Source organism: Tiliqua scincoides, chromosome 4 (genome assembly GCF_035046505.1).
Source record: "Tiliqua scincoides isolate rTilSci1 chromosome 4, rTilSci1.hap2, whole genome shotgun sequence".
Taxonomy (NCBI): domain Eukaryota; kingdom Metazoa; phylum Chordata; class Lepidosauria; order Squamata; family Scincidae; genus Tiliqua; species Tiliqua scincoides.
The window spans coordinates 199,221,129-199,240,708 of NC_089824.1; the positions used below are offsets into that span (position 1 = coordinate 199,221,129).

The 19,580-nt window shown below is 42.3% G+C and overlaps 1 protein-coding gene and 1 long non-coding RNA gene across 2 annotated transcripts; one reads left to right on the forward strand and one right to left on the reverse strand.

Annotated features, from left to right (window-relative positions):
* Nucleotides 1-3,339: 3,339 nt before the first annotated feature.
* Nucleotides 3,340-12,290, forward strand: MANBAL (mannosidase beta like). Its single transcript, XM_066625577.1, has 2 exons — nucleotides 3,340-3,522; nucleotides 12,091-12,290. Exons 1-2 carry the CDS (start codon nucleotides 3,373-3,375, stop codon nucleotides 12,196-12,198), a joined length of 258 nt encoding a protein of 85 aa, XP_066481674.1. The 5' UTR covers nucleotides 3,340-3,372; the 3' UTR covers nucleotides 12,199-12,290.
* Nucleotides 5,151-7,136, reverse strand: LOC136649525 (uncharacterized). Its single transcript, XR_010794404.1, has 2 exons — nucleotides 6,868-7,136; nucleotides 5,151-5,366 (listed from the first exon to the last, which is right to left on the reverse strand). It is a non-coding gene; the product is annotated as an uncharacterized lncRNA (long non-coding RNA).
* Nucleotides 12,291-19,580: the final 7,290 nt, after the last annotated feature.

Genomic DNA, 19,580 nt, shown 5'->3' on the forward strand with positions numbered 1-19,580 from the left:
AACACAAAATGCTGTATTTGGGAGTTTAAGATATTTTTCCAGAAATTAAAATAGATTACTTTTCCAAATAGAAATAATACAATGGGTGTAGCTGCTGACACAATATCACCTATGGCGCCTACCTAGTACATTTTTAAAGTGTTCATCATTTATTAAAATGCCCTCTTGGGCTGCAATACACATCACATAACACTGCAATTTACTATTTTAATCAAGAAATTTTGGGAACTATCACCCAAAAAACACACTCCTAGTTATAAGATCATAAGATAAGCCCTGCTGGCTCAGGCCAAGGGTCTGTCAGGTCAACATCCTCTTTCCTACAGGGGCCTACCAGAGGCAGCCAAGCGGAGTGGGAAGATGACAGAACCTCCCCCCCCCCAGTTTTTCTCCCCAGCAAGTGATAGTGGCACATTTGTGGCTCTGTGTAGCCATCAGGCAGGGCCGGCCCATCCATAAGGTCAGCTGAAGTGGTTGCTTCAGGCAGTAGTTTGCTGAGGGTGCTCATTGCGGTGCACTTGTTTGCCTCCACTGCCATTCCTTCTTTTTCCTGGATTGGAAAAGGAATGGGGTTAGAGAGGAAGAGGAAACATGAAGGGGTTGGGGGTGCTGAGCGAGAACACTGGAGAGTGGGAGGAGCAGAGGCTGGCAAGTCATTGGGTCAAGAGGTAGCATTTGGCAAGCTGTGTCAGGAGGTCATGGGCCAACCCTGCCATCTGGGAAAATCACCACATACAGCTCTGTCCTCAAGAATTGTTCTAATTCCCTTTTAAAGGAATATAACCTAGTAGCCCTCACCTCATCTTCTGGCTGTGAATTCCATCAGTTATTTTGGTGCTGCCTTACAAAGAGATGCAAGCCAGGCACTAAAACCTTCATAATGCACTTATGAATAGTTTAAAAACTCACTTTTAACAATGCTTTAAGGTTCTGATTGTGAGTTGATTTGTGACTGTCCTCATGAAAGGATTATGCTGAACTAGAATTCAGGATTTGGGCAGCGAAAAAACTCACAGAGCATTATGCATTGACCAGGAGAATTAAATATGGTAGGAGTGAGCAGGAAAAAGATGAGCAATAAAATATTGGTGTTTTTTTTCCTTGCTAATACCAACTTGATACTGTGCCCATCACTTTTAATCTTCTAACTAACATTTTCAGAGCCAACTGCTTAAAAGGCTGCATTTTAGTGTATTTGGAACCTGCCCTTGAGATTGCAATGAGATAACTTCTAACTTAGCACAGAGGCACTTTTTGAAGTGGTGCTTCTCTTATATTTAGCAGGGGGAGAACATCTGTTCCTATCCTAGCATAGCAGCCCTCCCAGTGGCTGTTTGCTGGTGTGTTCCTTGCACCTTGTTTTTAGATTTGAGCCCTTTTCTGATCAGTAACAGTTTGGGCTCAGAAACAAATAAGGGCCCAATCCTGTCCAACTTTCCAGCACCAGTGCAGCCACCATGCAGCCCCAAAGTAAAGGAACAAGCATTTCCTTATCTTGAGGAGGCCTCTGTGACTGCCTCCCCACTAAAGGATGCAGCACATGCCCCATTGGCATGACTGCACCAGCACTGGAAAATTGGATAGGATTGGGCCCTAAGAAAACAAATACTGATATCGTACCATTTCTGTTAGCTTCTAATTTGTTTCTGAGCCCAATTCAAAATGCAAACTACAAACTATATACTGCAAACTACAGTATATTCAGGTAGCTAAATCAAGCCATTTCTGCCCAGCCCACAGGTTGTACACATTTGATCACTGTTGTGCATATGTAAAGTTGGACAGAAATGGCTTAACCAATCCATGTGCAAAATTGTTTAGGAAACACATGAAGTACCAGTGGGAGACATGATTTAAATTGGCTTTTTTCTTAGCAATTTAACTTGTGTATTTAAATTGCCTTGGTATAAATCAATTCTTTCTGCAAAACGCCAATTGTTAATATGAATCGAGACTCTCATTCAAACCGCAGAAGCTATGTGACTTTTAGTCCATTTATATCACCTACTTTAGAGCTACAGACGAGTGCATAATTAGGCACTCTTCAGCCCCATTGATTTTAAGTGCATCTAACTATGCAGGGTCTGTGGTGGATGCGGTCCACTGCAAGTGTAGAGCCTGTGTATAGTGGAGTTAAAAGAACATAAGGCAACACCTGCTGGAATTCAACAAGTGCCTCTGGGAAGCCATATAGGGATGGCTACAAGCCATATAGGGATATAGCCACAGGCAAGACATATAGGGATACCCTTGCCATTGTTCCTGTACCGTTTACTCAGAAGTACTTCTCTGAGTCCCACTGAACTTCTCACTGTATTTAGTAGGATTACTCCTTAGTAAATGTGTTTAGGATAAGCAGTCCCTGTTTAGATATTCACATTTTTTGCCCTGACAGAAAGAGATGATGAATAACATAATATCTTCTGTTAGAAAGGAGAGTCACTGTGCAATCCTATACACGTTGAAAATAAGACCTATATGTTCAATAGAGCTTGCTCCCAAATAAGTATGCCTAAGATTGCAGCCTTAGGGCCCAATCCTATCCCAATTTTCCAGCACTGGTGCAACTGCAATGCAACCCCAAGGTAAGAGAACAAATGTTCCCATGCCTTAAGAAGGCCTCTGTGACTGCCTCCCCACCACAGGATGCACAGCTGCACTGGCAATGGAAAAATGGATTGGATTGGGCCCTTAGTCTCTATTTTCTTCATCTTTCATTGTAGTTTCCAAACCACAAAATGTAATCAAGTATTTTCTTGCACGGTCCTCAGTCTGAGCACTTCAAAATTAATTACAATAAATCAACTATATTACCACATGTCACATTTACGCAGATTTCAGTGTTGCAGATACATGGCAACAGTCATCACACACACAGGCCAATCCTATCCACTAGCTGCAATCTCTGGGCCTTCATCAGAGGTCTCATTGTGCTGATCACATTTTCTGCCAATGTTTTGTATGGATAGGATTGGGCTGTAAATGTGACTAGAAGCAACAGATGATCACCTTCCCATGGAATTATAGCTGCCATGTGGTAGGTTTGGAAATGGTCTCTGTTCTGCAGATGTTAATGGGAAGCCAACCTGAAATCAGGGTGGTCAATTGGGCACCCTATTCTCGAGAAACCCAAATGTGTTTTGCATTTCATTTTGCTTCCTGACAGTAGCCCATGTCACTTTGTTGATTTAATGGTTTCTCAGTCTTTGGGTTATAAGAAGCATGTCTGCTGCCTGATTTCTGATCCTAAACATATGTTGTTTTGATTACTTGTTTTGATTTTGTAAAGAGTATTAAGTACATCTTTATGCCTGAGATGTTTTTTCCTCACTGCAGAAACAAAAAAATCAGAGGTTATTGGGGACTTTGGCCATGGCTGCTGAATTGGACTTCTCGCCCCCTGAAATCCCAGAGCCTACCTTCATGGAGAACATCCTACACTATGGCCTCTTCTTTGGTGCCATTTTCCAGCTCATTTGTGTATTGGCCATAATCCTTCCCATTCCAAAGTCACATAAAATGGTAAGCTGTTCTTATTACTTTCCTGTACAAAGGAAAGAATGCAGTTGCTGGTGCAATGACTAGATCCTGTTATTGACCCCTTATAAGTATGAGGTTGCCATTTCTTCATTTTATTTAAAATGCAAGTAGACATTGTGATACGGCCCGTGATCTATGTCTTGATCACCAAGGCCTTTTCCCCCACAGAAAATCTCTTTTCCCTGAGATGGCTGGTCTACAGGGCTCTCTGGTCTTGGGGATAAAGTACACCGGATACAGATTGTGAGTCATGTATTGCCTTGCTATTATCTCAGAGGGCCCTCAGAGCAGTGACTGCAGAAAGAGTCAGGACTGTGTGCATGTATGCTGTGGATTTGTAGGTTCATCCTGCACAGGATCTGCAACCCCAACACTCTCAGCTTTTCTCTTAAAATATGTTGGCAACCTTCATGGCTGCGGGCAGTGCTGGAAGTGGCTCAGTAATCAGACCAGTGAGGCTTTAGTGTGCTGCACTGTTCCCTCTTGTCCAGCTGCTCTTGATTGGAAAACAGTTCTATAAATGTGAAATATTTGCTTAGGAGATCTTTGTTGAAAAATTTCACCTCCTTTGTAAGCAGCTCTGCAGCAGAAGACTTCAGAATGGGAACTGAGTTGCCCCACTGGCACTTCACTCCTAGTCTGAAACCCCATTTGTTCTGGTTGGCTTTTTATTATGATTCTGTTGTTTTTATATTGATCCGGGTTTATTTTGTTTCTGTTTTATCTTTATATTTTATTAATTGCTTTAATATTTGTTGTTCCCTACCCTATTTGGGAGGGTGTCCCTTGAGTGGAATTTAAAGATAGGATAGATTCAAACAAGGGTTGAAACTGCTTCTTGACCAGGATCAGCTGAGAGGACCCCGAGAGCCATCTATGAATTTTCCTTTTAGGTTCAGGGTATGTCCCTGATTTCAGAATCATCAGAGTCTTAAGATATACAGTGACTCATTAGGAAGCCAGCCTTGTCTGTAGCTCCTTGAGAGTTTGCCAAGTTGAAAGTTTCCAGATAATTTCAAAGAAAGTTAATGAATAAAATAAGCATTAAAGCCCCAGTCAAAAAGAAAGAAATGTGAATACAGGTGGACCCTCGTTATCATTCCTGGATCCCTTGCAGATACCAAATTCCGTGTGATATCAAATGATGCAGATTTTGGGGTCCAATGAGCTATGAACATGACCAGAGCCTTGCTCCAGTCACGTCCGGAGCTGTTCTGAGACCCCCGAAAGCATCAGAAGGGCCCTGAAAGCATTAGAACCAAAACTAGAAGTTGCCTTCCGATGCTTTCAGGGGCCTCAGAAAAGCCTATGGAGGTCCTAGAAAGGCAGTTCCAGTTTAAGACTGAAAACTGGAAGTGCCCTTCTAGGACCTCTGGAGGCCATTCTGAGACCCATGGAGCCTGCTTGTAGCCTGAATGGGCCTCAGGGGGGCCTCCGGAGGCGACCAGAGCACAGCTCCGGTCGCCTCCGGAGGCTTCAGGTTGGACCGAATCTGGCTCAACGGGAATCTGGAGGACCTGTGTCAAGGCGAATCTGTGGATCAAAAATCTGTGGATAAGAAGGCTGAACCTGTACAGCAGATAAGAACAAGAAATATAGTCTTTGAAATGTAAAGTTATTGCTAGGCTGGTTTAACCAAACAACCACAGGTTTACAACATTTCTAGCTAGATAAGCACTTGATACAAATTCCAACCACCCTCCTGAAGATTGTTCTTCATTTCTCAGTGTAGAGCTGGTGTTGATGGCATTCTGGAGTCGTAACTTCTGGATGATTCAGGTGCGACTACTGGGCCATTCCATGGTCCACGTTTAAAACAGATAAACCTGTAAATTCAGAAATTTGTATATGGAGTTTTCTGTTCAGGCTGACTTCTGAAGTTGGTGACACATCTGCAGCTGCATTGGTAATCTCTGACAACTTCTACTCCTCAAAGAGATGAGGAGCTCTTTAACCAGTGTATTCATGATCAACCTTGTCCCCTGCATCAATATCTTTGACGTGACTCATCTTTTCTGCCTTGCTGTTTCATAAGCATACAATATACAGAGATCCACAAATATTGACTTGGTTTACTAACCAAATGGGTATTTGTCCTCCTGATAACTTTCCCCAAGTCCAGCATGAGCAGCAAGTCGAGGAGAGGCAGGGTTTTTGTTTCATTTAAACTGCAGTGTGGAGCAGACAAAAAAAAGGCTATTTCTTTTACTATTTCTTAACCCTTAATTATACAGTAGTTTAGAGAAAGGAACACTGCATTTAGACTGGGTTGGAAGTGGGTCTTCTCTCACCTCTATGGAGGCTTGGATGACATTTGGTGTTTCTCCTCCTGTTTCTTTCCTTACCCAAAATTTGGTGCAAGTGAGGGAAGACCTGCCTGTCTTCCAAACTTTCTGTTTGCTGTGGACTTCGAGTACGGTAACATGTGAAACAGTTTCATCTTAGAATGGGTGCTGTATCATCTTCTGAAGGTCCCAATCCTATCTGCAGCACCAATGCAGCCCCAAGGTAAGGGAACAAATATTCCCTTACCTTGAGGAAGCCTCCATGACTGCCCCTGCACCACAGGATGCAGCACACACCCTGTTGGTATGGTTACATGCATAAAACATGCATAAGATTGCACTGTAAGTATATTTTCAGCATCTGATGATAATAATAATAATAAATAATAATAATAATAATAAAAACTTTATTTATATCCCACCCTTCTCCCCGAAGGGACCCAGGGCGGCTTACAACATATTAAAAACATTAAAAACATAATTTAACCACAAATAAAAACATATTAACAGATACCCATAAAAACAGTAGTCAGATAAAAGGTCAGATAAAAAGAGCAAAACGCAGCAAATCATAGAGGAATCAGGCCTGTTAAAAATACTAAAAGATGTTAAAAAGGCCATGAACTCAGAAGGCTTGTTTAAACAAAAAGGTCTTCAGGCCTCTCTGAAAAGTCTCAAGAGAGGGAGCCATTCTCAAATCAAGGGGAAGGGAGTTCCATAACATTGGTGCCACTACTGAGAAGGCCCTATTTCTTGCCGCCGCCCCACGTACCTCCTTAGGCAGCGGCACTTGTAAAAAGGCCTTCTCTGATGACCTAAGAGGATGAGCCGGATTGTACGGAAGTCCAATGAATGTCCTACATCTATTCTCTGTCTTAAGCCTGCAGCTTTCTTCACAACAAACAACATACAAACTAGCATCATAGTTATCTTCAAAATGGCTGAAATATGTACCCCAATTAACACAGCTTTCACGCCAGAATTAGCCTTTCTGAGATAGTATTCCTTATCCAACTCCATCCCATACATACCCAAAGTTTACCTGTAGGTCAGCTGGCCACATTGCATGATACTCTTGTGGATCAGATGACCGCCTAACTGAATCATAAGGTGTTGAAACAAACAAAATTAATTTCTGTGAATTAATCAGAAAGATGGGTGCAGAGAAGCACCGTGGAAATCATTAAGAGATTAATCAAAAACTAATTCCAACAGGACTCGGTGGTATGTGCAGAAGAGCCTTGAAACTCTCAAACTGTCCTCCCCTGGATTCTATCAAGGGCATGTCTAGTTCAGGATCCTGTACAAGGGCTAGAATCATGTGACTGCCTTTGTGACAATCGGTCAGCCACTTCTTTTTCCTTGTTAACTATTCAAAGGACTCTGATGTTCTGTATTGTGCTTGTGGGAGGAAGCTTAGAAGGAGTGAGAAGTGTGAATCATTGCAGAGCGAATCAGTGCTGTGTAATGGCTGATTCACACCTTGCTTTTTTAAGGTTTATGTATTTATTTTAATACATTTTTTAGTACTCTCTGCCAAGGGCGCCCAAGGCAGCTTTTGCATCTAAAGTATTTTAAGAGTACACTTGAAAGTGTGAACAAGAAAGACTGATAATCTTGTTTTTGCAAACACATCGCTAATATACAAGCACTTGGTAAAGACCAAGATTGGCTGTGGTTACTTGTTGACAGGTTGCTCTATGTAATTTGTGAAAAAGCCCTTGATGATGTGTTAGGACGTAGTTAGAACAACTAACTAATTTTTGATGGTTAGACTTTGGGACTAAAAATGTGCAGCATGAATTTTTATGTACCCAGTAAAATAATTAATGTGTATTACCTGAGCTTAAGCCATTTCTGCCCTGTCATATAATGACTGTCAAATATATGGCTGTCAAATGGCTTAAGCCATTTATGGCCTGTCAAATGGCTTAAGCCATTTATCCCTGTCATATATGTGACAGGGATAAAATGTGTACACCTGAGGGCCGGGCAAAAATGGGTTACAGGTATGCGTCACTTAACAATGGGAATACATTCTATGAACCCTGTCATTAAGCGATTTGGTTGTTAAACAAAATTCCTTACCAGGTGCCGGGATGCTTCATTAGGAAGGCCCTGGAGGCCTCCCCTGGATCACGCCGGCCCTCTGCAAGCTTCAGAATGGCTTTTGCAAGCAAATAAAAAAAGGCTTCCAAAAACTGGAAGTGCTTTCTAGAGGCTTCTTCAGGCCATTCTGAGACCCATGAAGGCCAATAGAGTGAGTCACCAGCTGGTGCTACAGAGGCTTCTGGGGGCCTCCCAATGGAGGCACCCAGGCATCTTGTAAAGAATTTCAGCATCAACTGACAATGGAAAGCATAACTAACAACCACTGTTGTATATCTGGTTGGTTGTTAGTTGACATATTGCTAAGTGATGCACACCTGTAATCCCAAAAAGAATGTCACTTAAGGGACTCCTTAAACCATTATACAGTTTACCCCTGGTATCCATAAATGTGGCATCAATGGATTTGACTTTCTACCAGATGCCGTTGATACTGGGAGAAAGCCACTTCCAGTTGCAGCACCAGATGTGACCAGAAGGCACTGCCAGTCATGCCCAGAGGTCCTCTGATCCTCCCATGGATCTCAATATCCATGGATTCAGTATTCACAGGGGGTCTGGGAATGGATCCCCTGTAGATACCATGTTCCAACCTGTATAGATGCAATAACTTTTTCTTTATAGCATCTATTACAGTGAACCCTCAATTTAACAGGCTAAAGGAGGAAAGGAGTGTCCATTAATGCCAAAAGTCCTTTAAGCCCAGACACCTCTTCCCTTTATTTTTCTATTAAACCCTTACCTTATAGAGCTCCCTTGGCACTACCACTCTGCTCCATTCTCCGCCAGGGTACTCTAGGAATGGAGAAACATCTCAGTTCCTAAAATGCTCTGGTGGAGAGAGGAACAGCAGTGCCCATGGAGTTCTGTAAGGTAAGTAGGTGCGGAAGGGGGCTTGCAGGCAGGCTTACCTGTTTTCTTCATTCCTGGAGCTCCTGTTCAAGGACAGAAAGGAGAGCCCTTGTGTCAAGGGAGTTTTAGAAGCCTGCCTAGATACCCTTCTCCTATTTACCTCACAGAGCTCTGTCAGTGCTGCTGCAGAACTGTGCAGACTTCAGAAATTGTCCATTGAGCTGAGGTCCATTAAATCAAGGGTTCGCTTCAGTGGAGTTGAACTTTCCTAGTATCTGTAGAGCATGAACATACAAGAGATAATCAAGTCTCTTGATTGAGAGTTGTACTGCAGTGCACTTCCAGTGGGAAAATGAACTGTAGTATCCCATTCTGCTTGCACTGCCAATTCTGATTTACAGGCTAATAAGCGAACTTGAATGATCCCTAGATACGGTTATAACAATGCCTACTTAAGCTGTTTCTTATTCCATGCAACCCCCGTATTAGTGGAAGAATCAGCCTTTGAACACTCGCCGTGGCATTAGAAGGCAGGAGTGCTCTTCCTGCAGCTGCAGAGATGAACTGTGTGTCCCCAAATAATAACAAGCATATTGCTCTGTTTCTCTAGAGGATTGGAGCTGTTTTGGCCAGCTTCCTGTGGGTGAATCACATCCTTTAGGAAGCAAGTCAAGCCTCCTTTCCTTTCTTGGGAGGTCACGTGAGTGTGAATTGCAATAGCCCTGTAAGATTGAGGCCAGCTCATTGATGAAAAAGATACTGTCAGCTGTTCTCCCCCTGAGTTATCAGCACTGCTTTTGCAAAGCCTGAAATGAGCACAAATCTCTGCCATTCTTCTTTGGCCTTTTCCAGTTGACAAGCATGGATTTTGAGAATCTCTAGAAGCCTCAAAATTATTTATAACAAAACCTGTTTAATGAGCAGACACAATCTGTGTGTGTGTGATTTCTTTCAGAAGCCTGGCTCTACTCCCATGCATGTGTGGATTAAAAAAGAAAAAAAAGAAACAGTATGATCTTCTTTCCCATAGACTAAATCTTTTCTCCTTTTGCCCATCAAAGATGACAGCAAAACAGTTGCCCAGTAGGAAAAATGTATTCTTGCCACATTCCCTAAAGGAAAATATTAGGCTGGGATGATTGGGGGAGGATGAGGGGAGAGTTATGAGAATCCTTAGTGGCTCTTCCAAATTTAAATGATAATTTCCCTTAATTTGCTCTGGTGGAAGTTTTGAGCTTTCACATGCACTAAAATTCATGTGGGTAAATCATAGCAATAAGAGTAGATCTATATGTTCAGTTACCATGCCCAATTCAATTATTCTTGCCCCCCCCCCCGGTAGAACTTTTAACCATATATACAGACACATAGACAAAGGAGTCATTTCCAGTAAACACATATGAGAGATTCTTCTTCCAAGAGGAAGCTCAGCTATATTTTGATGGCAAGGTATTTCTGTATATATTGTGGTAAATCACCTTCTTGTGCCTTTAGGCACATAGTGGGATTATGTACTTCAGACAAAATGCCAAAAAAACTTCTTTCTTGCAAGTGCATTATGGGCATGTGGAAATCAGCCCTGCCTGAAATGTCACTTAAGCGATTACCTGCTATCAGTTTCCATTTTCCTGTTTTCACTCCTGCCTTTGTATTTTCTCCATGTCTCAATGCCTGACACAGCCTCCCTCTCTATCCTTTGAGAGATCTCCTTCCCCAGTTTCCTCTTCAAAACCCATGGCTCTAACATAGCTTTTCTTGAAGCAATCTAGCTTTTCTTTTTTCCCCTGCATCATTTGCTTGCAGCTGACAGTCATCCTTACCCAGCCAGCCCCTGTCCTTGCAGATCTGTCCTCAAGCCCTGTCCTATCCTTTCATCGTTTTCCTGTACAGCTGGTTTACAGCACTGCTGTAGCAAGCACTTGCATTCTGAACACCTAGGTATTTTCATACGTGACTCTAAAGCTGCAGTCCTGTGCCCACTTTCTTAGGCTCTCCAAGGAACTCAGTGGGTCTCGATTCCACATACACTGCATCAGGTTGCATAAGGAATGTTTGCAGGTCTTATGTAAGCAATTTGAATGAAAAACATACATTGGCTAAAATGGGCATTGGAAGAGAGAGTGTATGAATCTCCGGGAAATAGTGAACTCCCTTAACTTGACAGATGGACCGAAACATCATCTCCAGGACACACAGAGCTGCCAAGTGCCCCATAGAACAGCAGCCAGTCAGGGTGTGGCTGGGTCAGTAATTGCCAGAATGAGAAGTGGCTGAAGAGAGAACTGTGTTTCTCCCATCCAGGTCTGGGTGAGGAGAACCCTGCTCCCCACTGACATTTGAAAGGCCGGGCCCAAGAAATTGTTTCTGGGTAGGTGGGGTATTTGCCCTACATGAGGAGTGGGAGGGTCTTAAGAACATAAGAACAGCCCCACTGGATCAGGTCATAGGCCTATCTAGTCCAGCTTCCTGTATCTCACAGCGGTCAATGGGGAGCAGGGTTCTTTGAGAAGGGGACACAAGGGCAGGGGCTGTCCTCCCATTAACCATATAACTATAGATGTGTACTTCACATGTTCTTTCCCAGTCAACCTTGTTTTCATTTCTCTCCTTTCTGTTGTTTCCCTTTGTCTCTTTTAGATCGTGAGCCCTTTGGGACAGGGAACCATCCATCTTCTATAAAACCCTTTTGCAAACACTTTGTTTAAAAGTGGCATATAAATACAGTGAATGAATGAACATGTACTGTACATTTCATTTTCAAAATAATAACAATAATTCAGGCATTTATATACCGCCTTTCTTGGTCGTCAGATTTCTTCTCCGACTTTAATTCAAGGCGGTTTACATGAGCAGGCTGTTCTAAATCCCCGTAGGGATTTTTACAATTGAAGAAAGGTTCTATCTTTCAAGAACCACAACATTTCAGATGTCTTTTATGGTCTGTTATCACTTTCTGGCCTGCAGATTCCTCCCACGCAGGCTGACAAGCAACTCCTTCATCAGGTGGAATAACTTGGCTGGGCTTGTCAGCTGCTTCAAAGTCTCGCCATACACGGTGCCGGTGGCCTCGAACTGGCGACCTTCGGATGTTATCTTCAGGCAAACGGAGGCTCAGCCCTCTGGACCAGACCTCCTGCCAAAAAGGCACTCGTCCACTTGCTGTCCCACATCAGCAACATTTATGCATGCCAAAAAATTTCAAAATGGGAGGTCAAATGTGCCCTTAGCACTCCATGTGAAAACAGCCTGTGATTTCAACAGCATATGCCCAAAACACCATTGATTTTGGTTATTCTTGTTGTAGGATACTGAAAGCTTTGAGACAAAAAACTTGGAAGCGGTGAAGAAACCCAAAGCTGCCACTACATCAGTGAGCAAGAAACCCAAGAAAGAAACCAAGAAGAAGCGATAAAATAGCTTCATGATGAATCTTAAAGGCTGTGTCTCAGTCACCATTCATCTTTCCTAAAGATGATGTTATTGAACATCAACTTAAACATACAAGGTGTCAGATATAGTCATGCTTATTCTTGTGTGTGTTCAAGAAGAAACACTTCTTTAAATGAGGATTATTGTTTCATCTGATCTGCTGTAAATACTTGTATGGGGTTACTGAACTTTCCTACTTGGTGCAGAACATGGAAGCAGGAGAGGACAGCGTGTCTTACCTTGTGGTGTCTGAAATGCACAGTGCAAGTTCCATGAAATGAAATTAGGTCATAGTCTTTGCCCCCAACCCCAAGAATCTTTGCTTAAAGACAAGAGGGATCAAGCACTACAGCTTCCTGTTTTGTATGTTTTCAGTGGGCTTAATACACTTGATTTTATAACCTAATAAATGTGTTTTCACTTTGTTAAAAAGAATCTCTTAATCCTAATAATTACCTCCCCAAGTTTAACTTTTCTTAGATACAACATTCTCTGCTACTTCTACTGTCTTTCTCTTGTGCCTAATTATATAAGTAAGACATTTCTCTCGTCTCTGTTTTGAAACTCCTTTGGAATGTGGACTTTACTTTTTAAGTTTCAGGTGGGCTGAATGAATGAGGATGATTCATATGTACAGTGATAGATTGAGCATGTTTGCTGAAGGGAGGATAGGGGCAAAAATAGCACAGTCTTACATCTTCCTTTGATACGCAAAACTCAGCTCTGTTAAGTAACATGGCCTTTATCGTAACAACAAAGCACAAAAGCCATTATGTTAGTTTTTACCACCCACCCGTGAGCATGTACGTAGTGAGCTGCTTCCCACTTTATTTTTTGTCATGCACATTAAGTTATGTATGATATCTATATCCTGTCTCATTAAGTAAAGTTCTAAGAGACTCATGCAAGTGTCATTCTAGAACAGGTAGATGCCTGTTTAATTTCACTCTCTAGTAAGTGTTCAGGGAACCCCAGAAGGACAGGTCTAGACAAATCAACGGCTTTGAAGTAATCCAAAAGTGCAGTTGATACGTGTCAAGATACGTAAGTTAAAGCTGGGTGCCATTTCGCATAGTTTTTTGACATTTTGGTTTTTACCACCAATGTATTCTGTTTTACCTTTTATTGCAAATAATTGTTGTGAACTTTCTGTATTTATTATCTCTTTTAAGAAGAGAGAACCATTTTGTCCTTGTGCTTTTCTTGGAAGGTCCTAGGAATCACCTTGGTACTTCTCAAAACAAATGAAGCCCACCTGTTTTCTCTCCTTTGCCCTTTCAGATTCAGCAAAAACTTGCTTGAACTTCTTGGATTAGAGTTTATTATTGCCTCTTTAGATCTTCCTCTAATATTCTTTTCCATAAGATACACACCACTAATAATAAAACCTGAACTCTAGCTCTGCTAGAATGAATTATCTGGGAGTGGATATACCATAGATAAATTGCCAAGGCTTACCTAGTGCACATTGTACAGGAAAATAATCCGTGATGGGTCAGTAGTCTTCTGGTATGCTTAGTATTCCTGTTCAGAGACTTCAGGTGAATAGCAGTCATTGTTGCTGACCCTGGGTAAGTGCTGGAGGCAGGTTTCACCATTTTTCATTTATTGAAAGAGGCCATATCACACATTGCAGCCTAGAGCAATCTCTCTTCCCATGACTTAGGAGAACTGCAACATATGTTTGGGTATTCCACTTTTCTGTAAGAAGCTCCCTTTCGGCCTAAGTGCTATTGGGAGATTAGACAGTCTGTCTGAAATGACAGGTTTTTGCCATTGGCTCCCTCCTTTCACTGTCCTTCAAAGGTTTAATAATAAGCTAGAGAATTAGCATATCTGACCTTTTGAATGGATTGAGGTGAAAGATAACGTGTCTGTCTCCCTGCAATTAACAATGGGCACAGTCCAGTCACTGTAGCTGCACGTAGATTATTCCCATGGGTTCAGGAAAGTCCTGTTTCCCCCCACTACTGCTACATGCAAGGAATGACCTATTAAGAGGCATGGCATGTGCCTACGTCCCATTTCCCCACCTAATTCTCCCACTTTGCTCAGTGTATACAATTCAAGCTCCAAAGTACAAATCCTTTGTAGGAATATGAGAGGGAGAGCTGGCTCAGAATACGGGGTGTGCGCACAAACCTCACCATTCCACCTAAAGTCTATTCCACCAAAGGATATCCTGCTCCATTGGCAAGAGGCAGGAGAGGGGAAGCCAGGCTGTACTGAGCCTGTGAGAATCCTGCATACACAAGTACTGTGCCTGTGATTGACTAGATTATGCTCAAGGTTTTTGATTTCTGAACCCCATGATCGGTGATTCATTTTGGTTGAACATTGTTCTTAATTGGGACGGGCTTGTTGGTTTTGCCCCTCTGTAAAAAGAAACAGCCCACAACTCCATTCTGCTTGGAAGTCATGCATGCTGATGTGCAAAGCTTTTCAATCAAAACTAGAGGGCCAGCTGAAGTTAGCAAGGTGAAGGAAAGGCACTTTGCATGTCCTTAGAGGCCCTCTTGCCTTTTATTCTTAGATTCCTGAGCTCTGGCGCTGAAAATGGATTCCATAGGTAAGCCCTCCCTTTTGTACTTATGTTTGTAGCCTGAGACATACAGCAGATCCTTTTCTTTTTGGAGATGATTTATTGTAGCCTTTTTGAAACTCAGTTTGCATGCCCTTGGAGTGTCCCTTACCTGAGCTTTCTAGCTCCCTCCCACCTTTGCTGAGGAGGGCCGTAAATATAGTAATAGCAAGCCTCAATTAATTTCTTTCTCATGGGGTGATTCTGCTGCGAGAGGAGGGAGCACTAATCAAAATGCTCCTGAAGCACAGTTGTGCTCTGGCGTATTCCGTATGCTGCGGAAGCTCCCAACGGATGGTGCCCCAGATTTCTGCAGCAAATTTTCTTTTATGAACTCAATTTTCTCCTTCTCAGCAGAAAGCAGATAGGATGGTGGTGTTTGGTGTTAACAGAAAAATACATTTGTATACTGGGAGTTTTCTATTCTTTTTTAACCCATTCTTTACTATTCATCTCTCCAAATCTGTTCCCGTCATTATGGACTTGCTGCATTTGTTGTCTTTGGAGTGAAAGTGATTATCTTAACAATTTGCCTTTGTGCTGCTGCTGGACTGGTGGCACAATTCCCCGAGGCCCAGTAATAAGTAGCTCATGACCAAAAATCCTGGTGGGCACAGTTTATTTAAATCCCTGTTAATCTTATTCAGACCTCATTTACTTGCATTCCAATGCACTCACTTTTTATCAGCCTCAGATGCACCCAGGCAGAGAAGTTGTGCATAGAAAAGAAATGAAAAGCCTTTGGGCAGCTTTGATGAAGACAGGTGCCTGCCTTGATCTTTTCCCCGCCCCGATATCAGAAATGAATGATTGTGGACTATTTCTCAGCCTGCTCTTTTCATCCTAAGGAGTGCAAATGTGAAAGATGGTGCACATGTGAAAGATGATCTTCTAATGCAGAGGATTGGAGGTGGTGTTTCATTCATCTATTCATGTATTCACTCATTTCTATACTGCTCCCTCCCAAAGGCTCTAAAAATAGTGTACACTCATATTTAAAATGCTACACTGATAAGCATAGAGAAGTTCCCATGTGAATTTATTGTCTAGAAGTGCCCTGAAAGTAAACCAAGGAAGAACCTGTGTGATCACCTGATCTCCAGTGATACTATTTCAGTTATGCTTTGTAAGTTGGGGTGGGGAAATCAAGATTCACAGAAGGTTCAAAGACCTGATCCTAGATGTATTCAAAATTAATTTTCAAAAAGTCAAGTATTCTAAGCAGAGCTTAGATGTGGACATTGCTGGAGTGAACACTAAGATTTTGAAGGCGGGCAAATGGCCCTTCAAAAAATAATAGCACAGTTTACTACTCTGGGCTGTTGTTGCCTTTCTGCCACTTTGGCCCCAATCCTAACCAACTTTGCAGCACTGACATAAGGGCAATGGAACTCCAAGGTAAGGGAACAAGCATTGCCTTACCTTGAGGAGGCCTCTGTGATTGCCCCTCAACTGCAGGATGCAGCACATGCCCCACTGACAAAGCTATGTTAGTGCTGGAAAGCTGGTTAGGATTGCACCCTCTGTCGTGTAATATCTTCTCTCTTGATTATCCCCAGCCAATCAGGAATCATGATGAGTGAACCTAACCAATGAGAGGGCTGTTGTAACTTCATCCTACTTCTACTCAATGACTCCTCTTGGAGCTTTTTGAGCATAGTTGTAGCTATGCTGGAACCTGAACCTTCCAAATTCACACCAGACATCCATGATTCATGCTGATTTTATAAGAGCTTACTGATACTCCGCCAACCTGAATCACAATACAATATGCAAAAGGAGGTCATACATACAAAGCTCTTTTCAGTAAGTCATCACCACTACTCCTATAATTACAGTGGCACTACTTACAGTTGTCCTAGAAGTTGTTCACTCAGCTAGGACTGATGTACTGCACATATACCCACACCTACTCCATGCTCTCTGGAGGGTGGCCAAACCCTCCAAACTCTTTGGTCAGGGGTGGCCAAACTTCCTTAATGTAAGAGCCACATACAGTAAACTTCAGATGTTTGAGAGTTGCACTGTTTTAGAAGAATTTAAATTCTTAAATATATTTATATATCAGGAACATTAAATGTTTGTTTTAACTCAGCAGACTCTCAGTTTATAACTAGTAAATAATTATTTATTATTCACATTTTTATACTGCCCTTCCTCTGGGTGGTTCAGGATGGTGTACATAGCTCCTCTCCTCCTTTTGTCCTCACAATAATCCTGTACATTAGAGATAGTGACTGGCCCAAGGTCACCCAGAAAGCTTTATGGCTGAGCAGGAATTTTAACCTGGTTCTTCCAAATCTAAGTCTGATTCCTAAACCACTACTTGAAAAAATTTTTATTTATTTAAAAAAAATATTTATTTATTTATTTTATATTAATTGTGATGCAAAAAGGAGCTCAGCCAACATACATCCTTGCCACAGGATGTGGTCCACGCCACAGGATGTGGTGATGGCATCTGGCCTAGTTGCCTTTAAAAGGGAATTGGACAAATTTCTAGAGGAAAAATCCATTATGGGTTACAAGACATGATGTGTATGTGCAACCTCCTGATTTTGGAAATGGGCTATGTCAGATGCAAGGGAGGGCACCAGGATGCAGGTCTCTTGTTATCTGGTGTGCTCCCTGGGGCATTCGGTGGGCCACTGTGAGATACAGGAAGCTGAACTGGATGGGCCTGTGGCCTGATCCAGCGGGGCTGTTCTTATGTTCTTCCATGAACCACAATTTATATGTCAAAGAGCCGGTTTTGGCTTATGAGCCACAGTTTGGCCACTCTGCTCTATGTTATGATGCAATCTGAGCTGGTTACAGTTGGATCAAATATGAAATTTTTATTTGGCTTGTTTATTCCTAGGGTGTGCAAGTTAGATGTAAATCAACTTTTTCTTCTGAGCAACTGCCCTACTGACTGATACACACATGCCCAAAGAGTAGCTTTTAGCAATAGCCAAGGACTAACTTCTGGCCAGTGTAAACTGCCTGCCTTTCTTGTTCCTTCTCTTGCCAAACCTGGCTAGCTGGGAGAACCAGGCCAGAGGACTGGCATGCCCAACATGCTTCTCCCTAAGTGACTCATTCCAGTTACAATGAATTGAGAACCTGAGTTTGCAGAGACATTAATGGTGGTGAGACAAGGACACAACAAGAAAGAAAGATAGGAAAACTGAGTGTGAACATGTGTCTCTTAGCAGAACTGCAACATTTAGGCTGCAATCCCACCCACTCTTACCTGGGAGTAAGCCCCATTGATAATAATGGGACTTACCCTTGAGTGGACATGCTCAGGATTGAGCTCCAAATTGATTAACGTGGAAGATTATGTCATGTGGAGGATGGAATGGATTTGTTGTTGGATGCTCTGGAGGATAGGCTCAGGACAAATGATTTTATTTTACAAGAAGGGAGATTTTGATTAAACACTAGGAAGAACTGATGGTACAAACCACTGACAGTGAAACAGTCTGCCTCAGAAGGTGATATGCTGTTGCAGATATTTAAGCAAAGGCTGGAGAGTCCTCTCTCAGGGCCGTGGGCCGTCTGTATTGCCAAAGTTGGACTCTCTGATCATGTAGGTCCCTTCCAGCTGTACGATTCTATGAATCAGATTAATGGCACAAGCCTATACAAGTCTACTCAGAAGTAAGTCCTATTGTGTTCAGTGGGTCTTACTTCCAGGAATGTGTGCAGGATGGTAGCATCAAAGCTATTTAGGGCACAAGCCTAACCAACTTTCCAGCACTGGCATAGCTGTGCCAGTGGAGCATGTGCTGCATCCTTCAGTTGGGGGGCAGTCACGGGGGCCTCCTCAAGGTATGGCAATGCTTGTTCCCTTATCTCAAAGTTGCACTGCCCTTATGTTGGTGCAGGAAAGTGGGTTAGGATTGCACCATTAGTTGACTTTAAAAGTACTCCCAATTAATCCAGCAGCAGTTTTTTGTTTTCAAAGAATACTTTTATTTTTAATCCAAGTGCTAACCAGTGGTAGGTAGAGAGTATGAACTTAGAAGAGGCATTTCTTTGTGTGTGAGAGAGATGAAGCCTCTTGTAAGGTGGGACTTGATGAGATACATGCAAGCATTATCTAAAACAGAGTGAATTTTTTAAAATTATGTATTTATTAAAACTATTTATGTACCACTTGTCAACCAAAAGTAATTCACAAAGCCATTTGCATAGCAAAATAAACCAATAAATCATTCCTAAAAAAGACACAAAAGAGAAACCAGCAAAAACCACCAGAAAAAAATGCCAAGTTGGAGTGAGGAGGAGTGAGCTTGCTCTACCCTTGCTAAATAAGAGGGGCACCAGTTAAAAAGTGTCTCTTTGCCCACTTAGCAGGGCTGTTTCTTCAGCACTGTTCTTTATTCATATGCAAATATATGCAAATTTAACTGGTTATTTAAAGTCATGCAAATGGTTGCATGGTTAATTTAATCAATAAATCAACCAGTTAATGGTTAATTTTATTTAACCTATTTTGCCCACAGGTATACCCATTTCAATGCTCAGGCATCCCCCAGCACCACCATCTGGGACCAACCCCCGCAAAACTGGCCTCCTGCACTGGCTGATGCAAATGCTAGTGACACCCCTGAACAGGCCTCAATGCTCAGTTTAAGTACTGCTTTATAGCATTTACAATATGTATGAAGAGGTGGTCCTGACAAACTTCCCCCATGTGATTATGCAACAAGACCTGCTAAGCAGGGAGGGAGAAATGAATCTGCACATGCTCCTTCCCCATGTGATTCAGAGGGGACTAGCAGATGTATTGTTAG

Bases quoted from the DNA above. Each gene is read 5' to 3' on its own strand.
- MANBAL (XM_066625577.1), top strand. From the start codon at position 3,373: ATGGCTGCTGAATTGGACTTCTCGCCCCCTGAAATCCCAGAGCCTACC. The intron at 3,523-12,090 runs GTAAGCTGTTCT...TTCTTGTTGTAG, and splicing joins TTCCAAAGTCACATAAAATG to GATACTGAAAGCTTTGAGAC.